The sequence below is a fragment of the Toxorhynchites rutilus genome, chromosome 3 (assembly GCF_029784135.1).
Source record: "Toxorhynchites rutilus septentrionalis strain SRP chromosome 3, ASM2978413v1, whole genome shotgun sequence".
Classification (NCBI taxonomy): Eukaryota; Metazoa; Arthropoda; class Insecta; order Diptera; family Culicidae; genus Toxorhynchites; species Toxorhynchites rutilus.
The window spans coordinates 330871169-330888921 of NC_073746.1; the positions used below are offsets into that span (position 1 = coordinate 330871169).

General features: G+C 38.8%; 2 protein-coding genes across 5 annotated transcripts in view; one reads left to right on the forward strand and one right to left on the reverse strand.

Moving 5' to 3' along the window:
- LOC129775473 (ketohexokinase-like) lies at positions 1-8263 on the forward strand. Of its 3 annotated transcripts, none has more exons than XM_055780261.1 (5): positions 1-204; positions 5745-5852; positions 5921-6245; positions 6303-6538; positions 6595-8263. In XM_055780261.1, exons 2-5 carry the CDS (start codon positions 5761-5763, stop codon positions 6857-6859), a joined length of 918 nt encoding a protein of 305 aa, XP_055636236.1. In that variant the 5' UTR covers positions 1-204; positions 5745-5760; the 3' UTR covers positions 6860-8263. The 3 variants fall into 3 exon arrangements, with proteins under 3 accessions (XP_055636236.1, XP_055636234.1, XP_055636237.1); XM_055780259.1 differs by lacking the exons at positions 5745-5852; positions 5921-6245; positions 6303-6538; positions 6595-8263 and adding exons at positions 561-590; positions 733-933; positions 992-1318; positions 1376-2710 and having other exon boundaries at positions 13-204; XM_055780262.1 differs by lacking the exons at positions 5745-5852; positions 5921-6245; positions 6303-6538; positions 6595-8263 and adding exons at positions 733-933; positions 992-1318; positions 1376-2710 and having other exon boundaries at positions 13-204.
- Positions 6900-17753, reverse strand: part of LOC129775472 (acyl-CoA:lysophosphatidylglycerol acyltransferase 1-like) — a 22572-nt gene continuing 11718 nt past the window's right edge. For both annotated transcript variants that reach the window (XM_055780257.1, XM_055780258.1), the window contains exons 4-8: positions 17523-17737; positions 17324-17460; positions 16958-17259; positions 16708-16889; positions 6900-8282 (exon numbers count right to left, since the gene is read on the reverse strand). In XM_055780257.1, coding sequence (XP_055636232.1) covers positions 8019-8282; positions 16708-16889; positions 16958-17259; positions 17324-17460; positions 17523-17737 — 1100 coding nt within the window. In that variant the 3' untranslated portion in view covers positions 6900-8018. The remainder of the gene's footprint in view (positions 8283-16707; positions 16890-16957; positions 17260-17323; positions 17461-17522; positions 17738-17753) is intronic.

Below are 17753 nucleotides of genomic sequence, written 5' to 3' on the forward strand. Positions count from 1 at the left end.
ATTTTGACAGCGTTTTGTTTTGTTCGGTCCTTCGCAATATCATCCGACTACGGTATCGGCATCAGTGATTATTTTCCTACCAACTGTTTATCTATTTGTAGCGCCATCGTTACTGTTGCAGTTTTATTATTAGCAATAAATCAAAACTGTGATTCTGGTCGAACTTTTACCCTAACCAACGGCTGACTACGTGACTGTCCCAAGGTAAGTGCTTCTTTTTCAATGTTCCGTGTGATGTGAACCGAGTGCAAAACCCTTATCAGTAGTGTCAACACATGTACCCATCGAGCACGAATCATAATCAAAATTTACTGCATTCTGAATCAATACATTTATCGCTCATCGGACAAAAGACAAAGGTCAATCGTTTACCCAAAAAAGAACAAGAATTCGAAACGCGCCCAACTCAAATCTCGCACCATTCAGTGGTCATTCCTAATTCAATTAGTCTACGCTGCTCATCTGATAGAGTAAACTGTATTTCCAACCACGAGTGAATCAAATATGCTTATGTTTGTTTGAATTTCTTGTTTTCTCTCCTTCGGTCATATGCGCTGAAGATGTCTAGCCGAAATGTTCCGATTAGACACGTAAGTAGTGACAATCACATAGCGGGTCTACACTGAGGGATCGTGTTAGGCCTCAAAAATTGTGATTTTTATTAATCTGCTTTTTGAACAATAACGACGATCGAGGCAATCATTGATAATACTTTACTCATTCCGCTTCCAGGACTCGCAGGTTTCGTACATACCGGATTGGCTCGAGTGTCACCGGAAACCAATCACAATGATTCTTCGGTTGTATTCAAGTTTTATCCTGCTTTGGGATTTCTGCATCATTCTGATGCTGTTCGCGATACAGTTGCTGAAGTCGTTATATCAGTGGGCTAAACCGCCGAAACGGAAATCAGTCGCAGGAGAGATTGTGGCGGTATGTAGTTTTTCGGAAGTAATTTACGGGATAATAATTGATGAGGGAACAATTTTAGATCTTCGGGACCAGTCGGGGAGTAGGACGTGATTTAGCGTTTCAGTTCGCGGAGCTTGGCGCAAAAGTTGCGTGCGTTGATATAAACTCGACAGATAACGAAATCTTGGTGAAAAATATCAACACCAGTGGTTACATTGCCCATGCTTTCGAGTGTGATGTGACCAATAAGAATGATGTTATCCGGACAACGACTGCAATCGAGAAAACGTTTGGCCACATCACAATGTTGTTCCACTGTTGTGGTGTTCCAAGTCCGAGGACACTAGTGACCGATCCTCCGCCAATTCAGGCCACTCTGGATCTAAGTGTCATTTCACACTTTTGGGTAAAGTATCTCTAATTTGTAATTGGGAAGTCAGTTTTGTAACGGTTGTCATTACAGCTTCTGGAAGCTATCCTGCCCAAAATGAAACGTAACAAACACGGTCACATAGTATTCCTCACTTCTGTCGCTGGCTTAAGCGGAATGAAGCACCAAATGCCCCTATCAGTTGCACAATTTGCCGTGCAAGGTCTGTTCGAGTCGGTTCTCGACGAATTGCGCATCGAAAAGTTTCAGGACACCGTTCACACCTCCCTCGTGCACCTTTATCCTTTCGTGATCACACCCAAATGTCGAAATGACATCCGAATGCGTATTCCGTCTGCCTTCGGAACGATCCCATCGGAAGAAGCCGCCCGGAGGATCATCGAGGGCGTGCGGAAGAACGAGCTAGAAATTAGCATTCCCAAGTATCTCCTCGTGTTGGGCCACGTGCTGCGGTTGCTGCCGAGGCGAGCCACTCTGCTGCTGCGGGAATTGTTCGACACTGGGGTGGATTTCTAGACTTGGGAAATTGTTTACATTTGATGTTTACTGCTGAGATTTCGACAAGCCTGTTATCTACAACTGATGTTTTGTGTTCCATTTCAACACACGAGTTTTTAACGGATAGTTTTGTATTTTTAAAACCAGATGTTTAAGGAATGTTATGAAATATATTATTGAACGGAAGTGTACTATTGTATAGTTTCTAATCCGACAGGATGGGAATGTTTGAAATTCGATTTTTTTTAACTGTAGAACAAGGTTTTTTTTGCTTAACCCATATCAAGCTAAGTGTTCAAACAGCAGCTTTCCTATTTTTTCATGGCTATAGAAAAAATAATTTTTACAGCTCGGTCGTTAATGGGTTAAACCTCACAATAACGAAAACCTGACAAACCGTTATCTTTTTTGACGTAGAACTACATCTTTCAGTAATGGTGCCAAATCAAAAAATAGATAGTCAGTATAGATAAAAAAAATATTGCAATTTATAACATGTTTCTCCGTTACATCGAATAAATGTTTGATACAGAAAATATGATAGAATGAAAATAGCCCTAAATCGGATAATTCCTTCTTCGAGTTTTGCTCTTATCCACACATTCAGCGCTCCATTTTTATTTATCTAGATAGGAGAAGATATAGGAGTGCGTTTTATCACATTAAAATCCATTTCCACTTTCGAACAAAAATCAATTTCGTTGGCGCAAACATCAAATGGACTAAAAATCCAAATAATCATACCATCATAGAAACATTTCTCGTACCCAAAAACCTTCACATCCCAAATTTGGGTTCGTTTGTTTGATTAATTCTCGAGTTAGGCTGAAATTTGTGTTTCATTTGCATGTCAGTCCCCCCTAGAAAGGGGGAGTGTCTATCCAACATAGAAACATTTATTGCACCCTGAAACCTCCACATGCCAAATTTGGGTTCGTTTGCTTGATTAATTCTCGAGATATACTGAAATTTTTGTTCCATTTGTATGGCAGACCCCCTTAGAGAGAGGAGTGAAGAGTCTAACCACCATAGAAACATTTATAGCACCCTAAAACCTTCAGATGCTAAATATGGTTTCATTTGCTTGATTAATTCTCGAGTTATGCAGAAATTTGTGTTTCATTTGTATGGCAGAAGACCCCCCTCCCCCTCTTAGAGAGAGGGGGCGGAGAATCTGATCACCATAGACTCATTTATTGCACCCTAAAACCTCCATATGCCAAATTTCATTTAATTTGCTTGATTAATTATCGAGTAATGTAGAAATTTGTATGGCAGTACACCCCCCCCCCACCCCCCCCCCCCCCCTTAGAGATGGGGAGGGGTCTCAAACTAACACGAAAACCTTCCCCAGCCCCGAAAACCCCTACATATCAATTTTCATATTGATCGGTTCAGTAGTTTCCGAGTCCATAAAAATCAGATAGACAGATAGACAGACAGAAATCCATTTATATATATATAGATTTGGCCAATTATATCGAAAAACCAGTATATTGAACTGTAACAAACTGGTTTTAAGTTTTGGAAAACATAAGTTTCCAAAGATAAAATTGAAGTTTTTCTTAACATGTCCGACTTACCCCCATCTCCCCTACTGAGCGCGCTACGTGCCAATAAGGGCACAAATCTGGCGTATTGTTTTCGTGAGAACAAGAATGAATCATAAATCACCCATCTTCAACAGCTTCTACAAAACCACCCAAACCCATCGGTTCTTTCCAGGGCCACCAAAACTTTCGACTAGATTTATTTTAAAAATTTCGATACATTCCAAGATAATATAAGAAATAATCAAAAGTGAATTGATTTTTATATTATTTTTTGCTGGAAGCGAGCTTCTGCTTTTAACTCTTCTGCATAGGAACGTATTCGAATTTGTTGATGAATTGTAGGTGATGTTCATTTTTCTCAACAACATTTTAATTCTGGAAAAATTGTGAATTTGTTGACAATTGTGTGGGCTAATCATCGACAAATTCGAGTTCATTCAAGTGAGATTTCTCACGGCATACGCCTGGTGGAATCGCGTGACATACGTGACATTTGTCATCTCACCTAACGCGCCGCCTTGACTTCAAACAAAATTAGAGCTAGTTGTAATTTATGACGTAGAACTGCGTCTTTCAGGAAGGGAGCCAACTCAGAAAACAGGTCACGTTTTTGTGAAATAAAGTTAACGTAATAACTATTTTCACAGCGAACAAATACTGATAATTTGCACTCCAATGCAATCGGAAATTCTCTGAGATTAGTTTGAAATACTATACAGTAAAATCTACCAATGTCTAAACAGTTTGAATTAATGAAAACTGGAAGCACTCTCATTTTCCCATAAATTTGTTCTGCCGATTTGTGTGCATTCCCGAACAGAGCTGTCAATAACGAATAACTGATACACTCGTTTCAGCCCGCTTTCAACATATTTGGTTTAAATAAGCCATCCGCGATTTGAAGCCACACCACTTCTCGTTTGGTGGTCTTCGAAGCAACAAGGTTGATGCAGAGCGTCGAACGGGAGAGAATTTTTTTCTCAGGGCTAAAGGCGGAAAACTAAAATAGAATAGAATGAAAACACAGATGCGAGTGAGCTAACCTAAAACAACGAGCGGATATCATTCATGCCTAATGCTGATTCCACACACATACACAAACAGCTCCATACAAGGAGAAGAAACCTTCTGTATCGAAGTGTGCTACGACAAAGAAGAGTAGCATACGAGAATTTTTTGTGCTAGTACGGATATGGAAGAGTATCCAGAATTTTGGAATATACACACTGCATTTATTTAGATAAACATATACTTCGTGAAAATATGCTTTCAAATTCCAGCAGAGTAACCATACTGCTGCATGTTGTGGGGTTCGATCACATCTCAAGCGGAATATAGGAGCAAAAAAAAGTTTATAGATTGTTATCGACATCTGAGTGGGAAGGGGAAAGTCTGATGCGAGTTGAACCAAATAAACGAGAAGTACTGAAAGGTCTCGAGGATTCTGGTTGGCATGCATGAATCGAGTCTACTGAAGTAATAAAACATTAAATAGCTAAAAAGTTATGTCAAAAATGTCGATGCGTTCTAAAATGATATCCGAAGTGATAAACAAGTGGATTGAATAATTGAGTTGACATCAAATTCGTCCAAAGAGGCTTCTCTAGAGGCTCTCAAACTTTTCAGTTTTTTTGCCCTAGGCATAAAAATACCGATTTCGAAACTAAACTAAGCACTCGACCTTGAGAATTACTATTAGATGGCCTCGCTGCCGTTGCCTTCTGATCGCTAGCAGGATGACTGAAAAATCGTGAATTAATTATTGGTGACTTTCTTCGAACGATCATTTGATTTGAGCATTATTTCTGGGTTGAAAGTGACGTCAAAGTGCATCCGATTTCGTGGAGAAAGTATTTCTCAACGGTGAGAGCTGTGTTCTTCCGAGAAAAACTGAAGGAGAAAATTTGTTCCGCAACGGTTGCTGTTGACGCCACCACCCCACCGGTTTGGTTTGGACTTTCTGTTTTGAGTGTTTGTTGGAGCATTGTAATTTTGCTAATAGATATTGAAAAACTACTTTAATATACAGTAAGTTCAGTGCCGCTCTAAACAGCGAGCAATCAACAGTACAATTCTGAGAGTTAATTTGCTCAAATCTGCTCAAATGGCGTTTTATCGCTCCGCGAAACGTATCCGTCCTTTATTCAATGAAACCATCAATTCTTGAGCATAAATTACGTTTTTCACTTACCATTGTCTTCAATCTGGACATCCAAATGCATCGAGAATGTTGAAAATTTCTTCTCTGTTATAATATTTTATTGAAAATCTCTGCAATATCTGAGCTGCGCTGAGTTCATCCATCATTTCACTGGTCAACATGATTTTTTCCGCTAGTCTCTGTTGCATTGACACTCCTATTAACGATCAACAACATTTTAATGTTTCAGGAGAATCATCAAGCCAATGGCCAATAAACGAATCCTGTGTGTCGGTCTGTGCAATCTGGACATCATTCAAGTGTGTGGGAGCTATCCTCTGGAAGATTCCGATCAGCGGTATCAACTCATTACCCAAAATCAGTTGGAATTCATTCATAATAAATGAACCATCACATTTTTTTCAGCTCTAATCGAAGTATCTGGCAAAGGGGTGGAAATGCCTCGAACAATTGCACGGTACTATCGTTGCTCGGTGCCAAATGTGAGCTGCTCGCAACGTTTAGCGATTCCGAACACTTTACATTCGCTCTCCGTGATCTCGAGCGACACGGCATTCCGATCGAAAAGTGTGCCTTCCACAAGGGGTGCGAAATTCCACTGTCCACCGTTTGGATCAATGAGGCTACGGGAAGTCGAACGATCGTTCACTCGAATCTGAACCTTCCTGAGATAAAAGTGGAAGATTTCGCGAGGTGCGATCTGTCGCGGTACAGCTGGGTTCATTTTGAGGTATATGTAAGTTAGTATACGAATGGAATATACAATAGAACAAGGTCGTTTTTTCAGGGTAGAAGAAGTGCTTCAGAAATTGCAAAGATGATCGAAACAGTAAGAATATTCAACACCAGTGAAGACCATGAAAGAATCCGGGTTTCGGTAGATTTAGAGAAACCCCGTAATACCAACCTTTTGTTGATCCCGAATGTTGACATCATATTCCTCGGCAAAGACTTTGCACGTTTTCTAGGGTATGATAATTCTCGTGATGCCGTTCATGGCTTCAAGAAGTCCTATCCTGGCAAGTAATGGAAGTCGATCAGCTGTCTAGATACACTTGATATTGCTTACCTCGTCGTAGGTACACGGCGATTTGTCCGTGGGGTAGCTCTGGAGTAAGCGCTCTGGACGGGGATAACAAATACTACAGTTGCGGAGTTTATCCACCAGCTGTAATCAGAGACACTCTCGGAGCCGGAGACACATTCTGTGCTGGATGCATATTACAATTAAACAAACAAGAACCTCTCCAGGCAGCGATCGAGTATGGTTCAAAGCTCGCCGGCTTAAAAATCGGTGATTACGGCTTCGATCACCTGCAACAAAAACTACATCAATTAGTGTAGAATTTCTCTATAGCAGCTTAAAAAAAGCCCACACATCACATAATGCCACGATGAAAAGACATTTTATTTCTCGCATTTGATTCCTCTTTCTTAAAGCAAATTAAAAGGAACATGTGTTACTTGGTACTCTTCTCGTGTTTTTTTTTGTTCTAATAACTTGCAAAAGAGTAAACCTAATCGCAAAAGTGGGACTAGGAAACGCATTCCTGCTATTAACACCTGACATGCGGGGGAGGCGTAGCTGCTTTCGGTTTTGTGCCTTACATATTCCAGCATTGTGCGAAGAAATTCGACCCCGTTTTTATTTATTGTTTCTGAAAACTCTTTTCACAAACAAAACGAGTCCTTGCCGATCAGCTTTCCTTGTATTATATCTTCTAAACAATCTTTGTGTAACTGCTTGTTTGTTTTAAATCGATCCGATTGTAGCAATAAAAGATAAATTATTTAAAATGTATTCACAATTAATTAAAAACAAAAACAAACATCAGCATTTGAACCCTGTTTACAACAGTACAGCGAATTGTAAAATGTATCCTTATAAACTAGCAACCAGCTAATGTTCTCGGTTTTTATCATTTTGTTTTTTTTTTCTTCTTCACTTATCTTAAATCCTATCAATACACTAGAAACAATGCATTGTATTCTTTATTATTCACCTCAATCTTTTTTGTTATCATTATTATCCGACTTGTTGAAGCACTTGACGCTCCGTATTGGGATTGATTCTGCGTTTGACTTGTTTATTGGGGTAATAGAGCCTTCGCGGCCACGTGGCCAACAAAATTAAAACGATTGTAGCCTTCACACACACACTTACTTGTATGGAAACAAATGTTTTCTTTTGGTTTGGTTGAGAAAATTTGTCTGATATATATATTAAATGGAGGGTTTTCCTAGGAGGATGTTAAAACACAATATTAGTCGACAATTTCGCTGCCATTATTTTGTTTGCGCAGTGTTCCCTGTGTTCGCATTGAATTTTCTGCAGTTGAGATTTTTTCTGACTTTTGTGCAAACCATTTCACACTCAAGAATTTGTGCCATTTGCATTTGTTTTTTTTGCGACCGATAAATCCTAACGCGTTAGTCTCATTGTTTTCCTGTTGTTACAATCTTTACACTGCCCATAGACACACTCACGTTTCGTGGCATGTGTTTAGCTGTCGCTAAGCAAGTATACGTACATGACGTTCGAATAGTTGATAAGCATCAGTATCAGCTGGTAGTGGACATAGGTGGAGGTAATAAAGAACAAATGGATGAGCAGGAATCGTAGCAAGTCCTGCTGCACCACGGTCGGCAGCACGGAAGCCGAGCCACAGGGGAACTTTCCGGTGCGGTAGAACTCGTTCAGCAGTTTCTCCTTCTCGGTGAATCGATCGTACAACCACTGCGTGAGAGATTCGCTGTCTCGGGGAACCTGTGCAAATGAAAATGATACTTGTTCAAAAAGTAATACTCTTGTGGAATTGATTAGATTTTCATAATGGTGGTTTTGTGGTTGACAAATATATTGCAGATACCTGTACCACGTGTTATTGACAAAAAGCTCTAGTCTCTGAGAACATGGAATAACCCGATTCATAGCAGCGCCACTACTGATTGGCTCTATAATGTTTTGACATTCATTTTTTTTCTGAAAGTGTTCCTCTTCTTAATAAGGATCCATTTTGTTTCTCAAAAGTTGTGCATAATGGAAACCGAGACATATTTTCTCAAAACTACATCAGAATAGTTGAAACGTTTGTTTGACAAACCCCATGAACGCATTAAAATTAACTTTTTGGCCGATTTTAAGTACTTGAGGGTAGCTACATCAACTGCCAAATTTCAGAAAAAGTTAGTTTTACAAACCCCCTTTTAATTGGGGTTTCAAATAGTGGTTTGTTTGAGAAACACAGCCGGCACTGGGAAAGATATACAATTTAATTCATTTTTTTTCGATAACGTAAGAAGCATGCGCAACTCAACATAATCGGAATATCTGGATTGCGACCCGGACACGACTCTGAAACGTAAGTGTGGTGTTCAGCGAACAGTAGAATACAAAGCGGAAATCATAAAAAGAGGAAAGGTTCGAATCTCACCACTGTCTAACATATTTTTCGGGTTGGAAATTTGTTCGATAGTTCGATTGAATCGGTTCAAAGCCGCTAAATATACCGCTGAATGCTCGTTTGTTTGAGAAACCTTAAGTCCACCAACTTTGAAGCGTTATATTTTGTTATATTGATAAAGTAATGGTCCAAAATAATAGGTTTCGGGTCTAATAATCGAATCTCATGCCAACAAATTGGAGGACCAGATCAAACTTTTGAAAAAAAAACAGTTTTTCGTCATTTTGTCGCAATTGCGTCAAATGGACTTTGGACCGTTTGCGACTTTCCAACTAGGTTTGAATCGAAAAAAAGGATTATCAACATTTTTGCACCTAGATCAAAGTCACAGAGCCTCGAGCTCACATTCGAATGCTTCCTTGTATTTTCCATGAATTGGCTAATCGATAGATTTTCTCCGTTCCCGATCAATTTTCTTATAAACATATTTAACTTCTCCGCAGAGCATTCCGTTACCCGGAAATAATATCTGAGGGTTGGTTGATCTGCTGATTTACATTTCTCGATTCCGAGTTCCATCCGCACTTCAAAACTGAAGTCGCTAACGCACTGTAGAAGGCCATGTAGTGCTTCTGTTGATTCCGCAAACAATTTCAAGTCGTCTATAAGGCCGTACACTGTTTGTCCGGAGGTCAAATATTTGATAATTTTGACAGATAATGTTTGGTTTGAAATTTGTACAAACACTATTTCGTTTGACACTTCAATTATCGACAATGGCAAACAATGTCAAACATCGAACACGGAAAAAATTACTGAAATATTTAAGTACCGACGAACAGACCGAAAAAATATGTTTGACATTTTTGGGTCATTGTGCACCGTTTTGTTGTAAAATTTGTTGCCTTTCTAAAAGCTTCATAATGTCTCTATCACAGAATCTTGGACCTTATTGGCGAAAAATTATAGCAATAGATTTTTACTATCCTCTCTTGACCCCAATATTCTTATCACAAATTTTGCAATGCGTGAAAAAGGTGGTAACAGAGTTGCAAAATCTCACACTCACTTTACTGACAGCGCAAGATATTGAGACAACATCAAAATCAACCACCAGTGCAGGGGCACTGACAAATGAACCAAGCTTAATTACATGCAACCGACACTCCGTCACGTGGAACATTTGGTTTTTGCATTATTCCCCACACTCATTCGTTCCACTGTCTCACTGAGAATTTACGCCCGAAATTTTCATACGCATCTTCGATCAGCTGACAGTGAAAGGGAACAAAATTCCATACAAGGAAATATCATCTCACTGACACCGCGTCAGACGTTTAAACGCGTGTTCGTGTGTATGTTTTCCTGGTATGTTTCTAGCCCCGGTCCCATTTTTGTGCCGCTTATTGCACACACATCGCAACGGCACATTTGAGTGCTGAGTTTATGGGTGTATGACCAACGAAAATTTCACCAGGACGCAATGAAAGGTGATATTTTCGGCTTGAGCATTCACTGATATCGAGAATGAACTGATATTTCTGTTGATGGAACGAAAACTATATCAAAACAAACGAGATGGTGAGCCAGCGGTCATAGGCACAGCGGCACCATTTTACACTGATAAAAATTGCTTTTCGATTTCAACATGTTCTTTCGAAATTTTGCATCCTTGGGTGGTAATCGCTTGGTGCCAGGTCCGGACTATATTTATTTATTTATTGTATCAATAAATCATGAAACTTGAGACATCGCCTCTTTTAATGTTACAATTTGTTCTACGTTAAAGATAATGTGAAAACTTCTAATTCATTTTTTTAATTACTACGTATTCGTTTCTCAAATTGCAACGAGCTAATTAATACTGTTTAGGTGAAGAAGTAAATTCCACTTGAAATTTTGCTTAGATGAACAATTTTTGACATTATTTGGTAACTGATTCCAAAAAAACTATGCCTCTAGAGAACAGCGATTGATTATAATAGTACGACGTATGATATGAAATCTAAAAGTGGTTTAATCTTGTATTACGAAAAGGAATCAACTTTGAAAAAAAGATAATTGGGCACTTTTGTTGTTATTAAGCGAAACAAAATAGAACATATTCTGTACTTATAAAACTGGGAGAATGGATATCCCAATATTTGCTTTTGTAAATGCTCTTCCCAGTCTTGGAATGTTGAAAACATACCTTATGCAACAGTTTAAAGCTACTTTAAGTTTGTTGATTGAATGTTGAGTGGCATTGGTGTATACAAAATCACCATACATAAAATGAGAAAATACTAGTGTTTTGAATAATTTGAGTTTAACTTTTACTGCTAAATGTTTAGTAACTAAATGTAACTGATTGAGCACACCAAAAATTTTACCAACTTGAGAATTAATATGTGATTCCCAACTTAAATTAGACGTAAAAATAACGCCAAGAATGTTAAATTTGTTGACAAATAAGATTGGTTAATTATTGATAGCTAGTGTAGGTAAGGCAGGTGATGTTCTCAACTTTGTTATGAACATCGCTTTAGTTTTAGATGAATTAATGGGCAAAAGGTTTTTCTGAGACCAGCAATGAATTCGATGCAGATCTTCATTGATCTTTATAGAGATATCGGCCATACTTAACTTATCAATACTGTATAAATAAATATGAGCATCATATCAATGAGTAAATCATTGATAAAGAGACAAAATAAGAGTGGTCCCAGAACGGAACCCTAAGGAACACCGGAGGAAATTGGCTTGAGGGAAGACAATACTTCATTGTAGAAAACTGCTTGAGATCTATCACAAAGATACGACTTTATCAAGTATGTGGCAGACCGAGAGAAACCAAACTTATATGAAAGCTTTCTTAAGAGTTTAGCGTGGGAAACACGATCGAATGCTTTGCTATATGATGGATGCATTAAAACGTCCCAATCAAGCTCTCGGAATTGTGTAGATTTGCGTTGTCCTGATGGAACACAACGCCTTTTCTTTTGACCAATTCCGGACGTTTCTGATCAATCGCTTCAAACGGTCCATTTGTTGACAGTAAAGATCTGAATTTTGTTAAAAATTTGAAAAAAATAAAAAAGAATAAAATGTTTTTAAAAATAAATTAATTTGCACGTATTTTAATGTTGCAGTATGGACACCATAAATACCATTCACAATTTCTGCAGCCTGACTTGCATTTTCGCCTTTATAAAAGGAAAAGTGTAAAATGTACCGAATTTTCTCTTTGTTGACCTCCATTGTTAACACCCTGTAATGCACAACTGAATGGAACAAACAAAAGACAGCAAAAGATTTTTTTTGGTGTGAAATTTCACCTTTACAGCGAGCTTAAACATGAAATTGTATGATCGGTATTACGCGAGATATTGATCAATAAAGCCAGCTACCGAGAAAATAATGGATAACTTCTTCCCCAACCTTATATTTGCCTTCGACCAAACAGTCTATGAGCACTAGGGTCCCAATGAATGTATGGGAAAAAATCGACCCAAAGATTTCAAAAACGTACACTATACGAAATATTCACCACCTCGAAAAAATACCCTATACAAAATATTCAGCCCAATCGGACTTAAGGAAGAGTGACCCAAAGCGGACAAAGTTTGATTTTTTTGAAAATCGAAAAATCACCCAAAGGGGAAATGTTTTGATGCTAAATGTCTTAAAATTGCATGGAACGTCGAGATCTAGTGTCATCTCGAACATTTTTTTTCTCTCAAAATCAACACTGGGACTGGGACTGACAGTTTTTTTTTCTGAATACGAGACGAAAATTATGGTTTTGGATGCCAATAAAAATAGTTATCTCGATTTTTTCATTTGGAACTTGCTGCAAAATGTCGATTTACACGATGATATACTCTATGCACAATATTAGCTGAACAGCTGAGGGCAAGTCAAGTGCCCAATCAGTTACTAGGAATCCTTCAGGTAGCACTAAGTCCACCTGGCACGACACAATGGAGGCATATTCTAGATAGGGAAACTGTGGAAGCACAAGCCTAAATCGAACGGCCGAACACACATCAAGTTATGCTGAAGAGAAGCGAGCGTGGTAATTTGTTTTCCAGCCTGGTAACCAATGATGAGTCGAAAATATCGACGTATGTCCCATACGGAAAACTTCAATGGATAAGAAGATGTATGCCATCAGAATCAATTCCAAAAAAAAGTTCCGCAATTCGAGTAGGCCGCCGACCCACCATCGAAAGCGGCGGCTTATCGCATACAAAATTATTTTACACCGATTGCTCGGTTAATTCGAAACATAGGATCTCGGTTTCCAAGGGGTCACCACAAACGAAAATTGATTTTGGGGGTCGACGAGGTCTAAAAATCGACCCCTATTAATTAACACAAGTTGCAAGTTGTTTGCAAAATAAGATGAATTCGTTGAATTCATCAAATTAAATGTAGTACTCTTTACAGTTCTGTCAAAAATCAAGATATTTATCTCAAAAACTTGATTGTTTCCACAACACTGTTGATTGCAACCTTTACAGCGAGTCCTAATTCAATTTTATCCGCTGCTTAGCAGAAACGAATCATCGGAAAGATCTACGTTTATAAGGGACTTCAGATTCCCTCTCAAATGTGCTGGCTTGATCAATTTATTCATTACTGGTTTAAAAAGGTTCGTCAGATTGAATAGAAAAGGTGCTATAAGCTCGTCATAAATGGTTGAACTGCAGCAACTGATGTTAAGAAAAGCCCCCAACAATTTATCCTCAAACGCCTCTGCAACTACTCTAAAGGTATTGGCTGTGAAGACAGCAGCAAAGCTCCTACGGAAATCTGGATGTGTATCTTTGTACTTGCGTTCCTTTTGTGCTTAGACTGCGGCTACGCAGGTTTTAAGGTACGGCAGCATGTCCAGGGCTATTTATACCATCGGTTGATTTTCGATTCATTTTACTCCGCAAAAATTTCGATCCAATAGTTCAAGAATACTCCGCGCATCTAACAGAACGTTCTCAAATAGTCTGTATAAGCACTGGAGGAATTCATCAATTTTCCAAACAGTCTTTTTCATTTCTTCTTTGAATGAATTGTGAAAACTTGCAAACTGCATCTACCTATATTCGTGAGCTCGTAGTGAGCTCGCTACGGATTTCCCGAATTTCTCATGCAATTGGTAACATGGGGACCGTCAATGCTGAGTTGACCCACTTCAAACTAGGGTTAGCTTCAAAATATTTCTTCAATCCGTCGAATAAGTCCAGTGCACGCGATGAACTTAGAAAAGCTGAGCCTATGTCCCTGGATTCCACCGTTCCCTTCAGTACATTCCAGTAACGGACATCAAAATCCATCTGTTGCTTTTATGAAATCTTATTTAACGTTTCGTCGAATCTGATAACGATAACCTTGCAATTTTCGAGTAAACGAAAGATGCCATTCAAAAAGTATGGCTCAATACCGTATGTGATCAGGTAGCTCATTTTGGTTCTGCTGAGCTGCATCTTTGGTACCATTCCACTGTCCAGAAACATATGCGGAAAGAGCTTAGCACTAGAGCACTAGAGTTTCATGGGATCATGTCTACTACTTGCTAAGGAAGATTGCCCAAATGAGCTCACGACCTTACTCGTGCGTGTATTCTACGTTTCAGTGGACCGATAATTACGGTTGTCTTGAATTGTTTCCACGACTGCGATTTTCGTTGAATCTTCTTTGGCAGCGCCTATTTTCATTTTTATTATTTTTACTAATTGATTTCTTAATACTCACGATTTTCAACAGTCTGAATTATAAATAAATCGAAAGAAATGGTGTAATTCTTTATGTTTGTGTTTGTTGGAAGATGAAAAATCAATCTTGCGTCGACTAGAGACTCTGACTCTAGACAGAACTCAAGTGTCGACGGAAACTCTGTTGACTCTCTGATTGAAGATCAATATATATAAAACATACAAGAGCACCACATTTAAATAACAATAGAAAACATTAATCCATCTGATTTTTCCTGGATTTGAATGAAAATTCCTGGTTTTACCGGTTTTCCTGGTTGAGTTTCCACCCTGAATGATAATACACCCATCGACTAATTTAGTTCGGGAGATTATAACGTGATTACACAGTGAAAGTGAACTTAAATGAAGTGATTAAACATAATTTGAAAGAGCGTTGCGTTCAGGATACTAGTCACCGAAAATTATGAATGTTCGGTTTTCTTGCTTTTCTTTTTTTTACGTTGATTGGTGCCTAATGCCTAAATTTTCTATACAATACTGTTCATTCTCCACATTAATTTGATGCAAGGTGCGGCTACTTAATGAGTTTCCCCAACACAGATTTCAATGAGCTTGAGGAATTCGGTATTGCGAAAGCAAGATGCGGGTACTTTTGTACTCGCATGCGTTTCTGCAGACCGGAATGAGTTCCCCAACACAGACTTCAAAACCAAGGAAAGAAATCGGCATTGCAAATAAATGCAATGTGTTGTATTTTAGGGATAACCCACCCATAGTTTTTGACGAAGGGTTATGTTTTTCCGGAACATATTTTTATCTTTGCTTTGCGATTTTAAAGTTAGTTTCAAAAATTAATTACCTACTTAAGTTATTATAAGTAATGTGTATTTAAAAATTATTAGTTACACTTGATAATTACTGAGTTTCATGTATATATTTATTTTGTTTAATTTTAATAACAAAATAAGGTTAAGTTGTTTCATTTCATCAACTGTAATGTTTTTAAATTGGTAAGTATTATATATGAATATAAAAAAAACTAGAAATTTTTAAAGAAATTGTGATATGGGGGTCTTTGGTATCACATCATTCTGGAAAAGTTTGAGAAGCCCTGGTTTAAAGAATGACTCACTTTTTTGTTATTCCTTCCTGCGCCTGGCAGTATATAGCACACCATTACACCTCTATTGAAAACAAAATCCAAGCAACATCGGTCCCGGACATCTTCTCCATCCACCATGTGTGGTTGTTCCACTACATGCTCTCTATCGTACCTTATATGCAGGCTGTAGAGAAGTGGCTTCACCTTGCCGCTCCACCACACACGGTCTATGCTCTATCTATCGAACAATCGCCCTCCCAAGACACACCTATATACGATAAATATACCGAGAAAAAAACGTTGGCGCCCCCCCCCCATCAGAATATGGTCCTCGGCCGACACTGTTACCAATTTCGGTGTATGGAAATTTTCCAATCGAACAAGATGTCCCGGTGAGCGTTACAAATCTAGCAAATCATCTTGTCAGGGATGACCATAGAGGGCTAAAAAATCTATGCGAGTAGATATTGGCGATGGCATTTATTTCAATATTATGGGATGAACATCCCACTAGATATTTCATTATGCCGAGGTATATCCTCATGTAAGTGGTACTGGAGCGTGAAGAGATTGTGCAAGTCTTATATGGGCAATACCATTTGGATGAGAAGCACTGAAGGTCTGCCTTCTATAAATTATAACCCCGTGTCAGAGGTACTGGAACGTAAAAAAGAACTGGTGTTACACTTTAGGTGGATCGTATCCTCTGTATGAGGTGCTGAAATGTCAAAATGGTGATATTCCAACCGTTGTTCCATCACGTATCACGTATGGTCACTTTACACCTTCGTATGACTGGAACTGTAGAATCCCTTGTGTGAAAAAATTATCCATTTATCCAATTATCCATTATCCGAATTATCTCTCCGCTTATGAGAGATAGCTGGAATACACTGAATTCTTTGCGATCAACCATCGTCTAAATTGATTTGCAATTTCTTCAGTATTCACTTATTTTCCCTGAAAATTTTAATAACATTCCGTACTCACCTCTGAACTACGGTATAACCTATAGAATAAATAAGTCTGGCATGGATTCCTAAGGCCGTGCACAATATTTGGTAAATCTAGTGGCTTCCCATTGGGATACCCGATGGTAATGTCCAGAATGTACTCTAAACAGTCGTTCAACTTCCCGTTCAGCTTAGTGAGTGGTGAATCCTTAAAATTATCTAACAATGGTGTGAGAAAAAAAACGTTATTATCCTTGGCGGATACTATGTAAAAAGCGATCATTTACCACAGTCATCGTTACTTATTGCTTCGCTATTGACTACGGTGCTACTATTATTGATGACATCATTCTGCTTCAGTTGCTGCCCCTGTGGCTGCTGCTGCTGCTGTTGCTGATCTTGCGTCGTCATCGCTGTCGCCCGATTGTATTCATCGGTAACGGTCGCAACGGCTGTTGCGCTCAGCTCGACATCATTCTCCCGACAGGGCGAATCCGGAGAACCGAGCACATCGATGATCGCTTTCATGGCACCAACGCGCGGCACGGTGACATTGTTTAATACTGGTAGGTTATTTTTCTCTGCAAATCTGATGCCACACATGAGAGTCAATTTTACAGTGCGTAGAGAATTTCAAAACTTTATGCGTTTACCTTTGGCTCACTTCCTTCCTCTTCCGCAAAAAGCCTCCTTCCGGGAAGAGCACCATCCACTTTCGCTCACGTGGAATGTACGATTTTCTAAGATGTGTCTTGAGCTCCAGCAGAGACTTTTCTCTGTTTGATTTACCCTGAAAAATTGGGGGATGAATATTTACTATAGCTCACTCATATAAGGAGCACAAGATATTACCGAAGCAATGAAAAAATCTTGATGGATCAAACTAACGGCTCCGAAGTTCGTATACTTAAACAGCCGATCCATGATCCACATAATGTTAGGTAAGACACCCTTTTTTACATTAAAGGCTGCCATCAAGAGCGGAACATCCGATGTACTTTGATGGTTGGCAATTATCAGCGTTCGCTGATCCAAAGCCGGTGTGATATCGTCTCCCAATTCCACCACTGAAATTCAAATCAA

What these genes read in the sequence shown, in the direction of transcription:
- LOC129775473 (XM_055780259.1), top strand. Translation starts at nt 561, where the DNA reads ATGTCTAGCCGAAATGTTCCGATTAGACAC. An exon ending in TCGCAGGAGAGATTGTGGCG is followed by an intron (nt 934 to 991) that starts GTATGTAGTTTT and finishes GAACAATTTTAG; the next exon opens with ATCTTCGGGACCAGTCGGGG. An exon ending in GTGTCATTTCACACTTTTGG is followed by an intron (nt 1,319 to 1,375) that starts GTAAAGTATCTC and finishes TTGTCATTACAG; the next exon opens with CTTCTGGAAGCTATCCTGCC.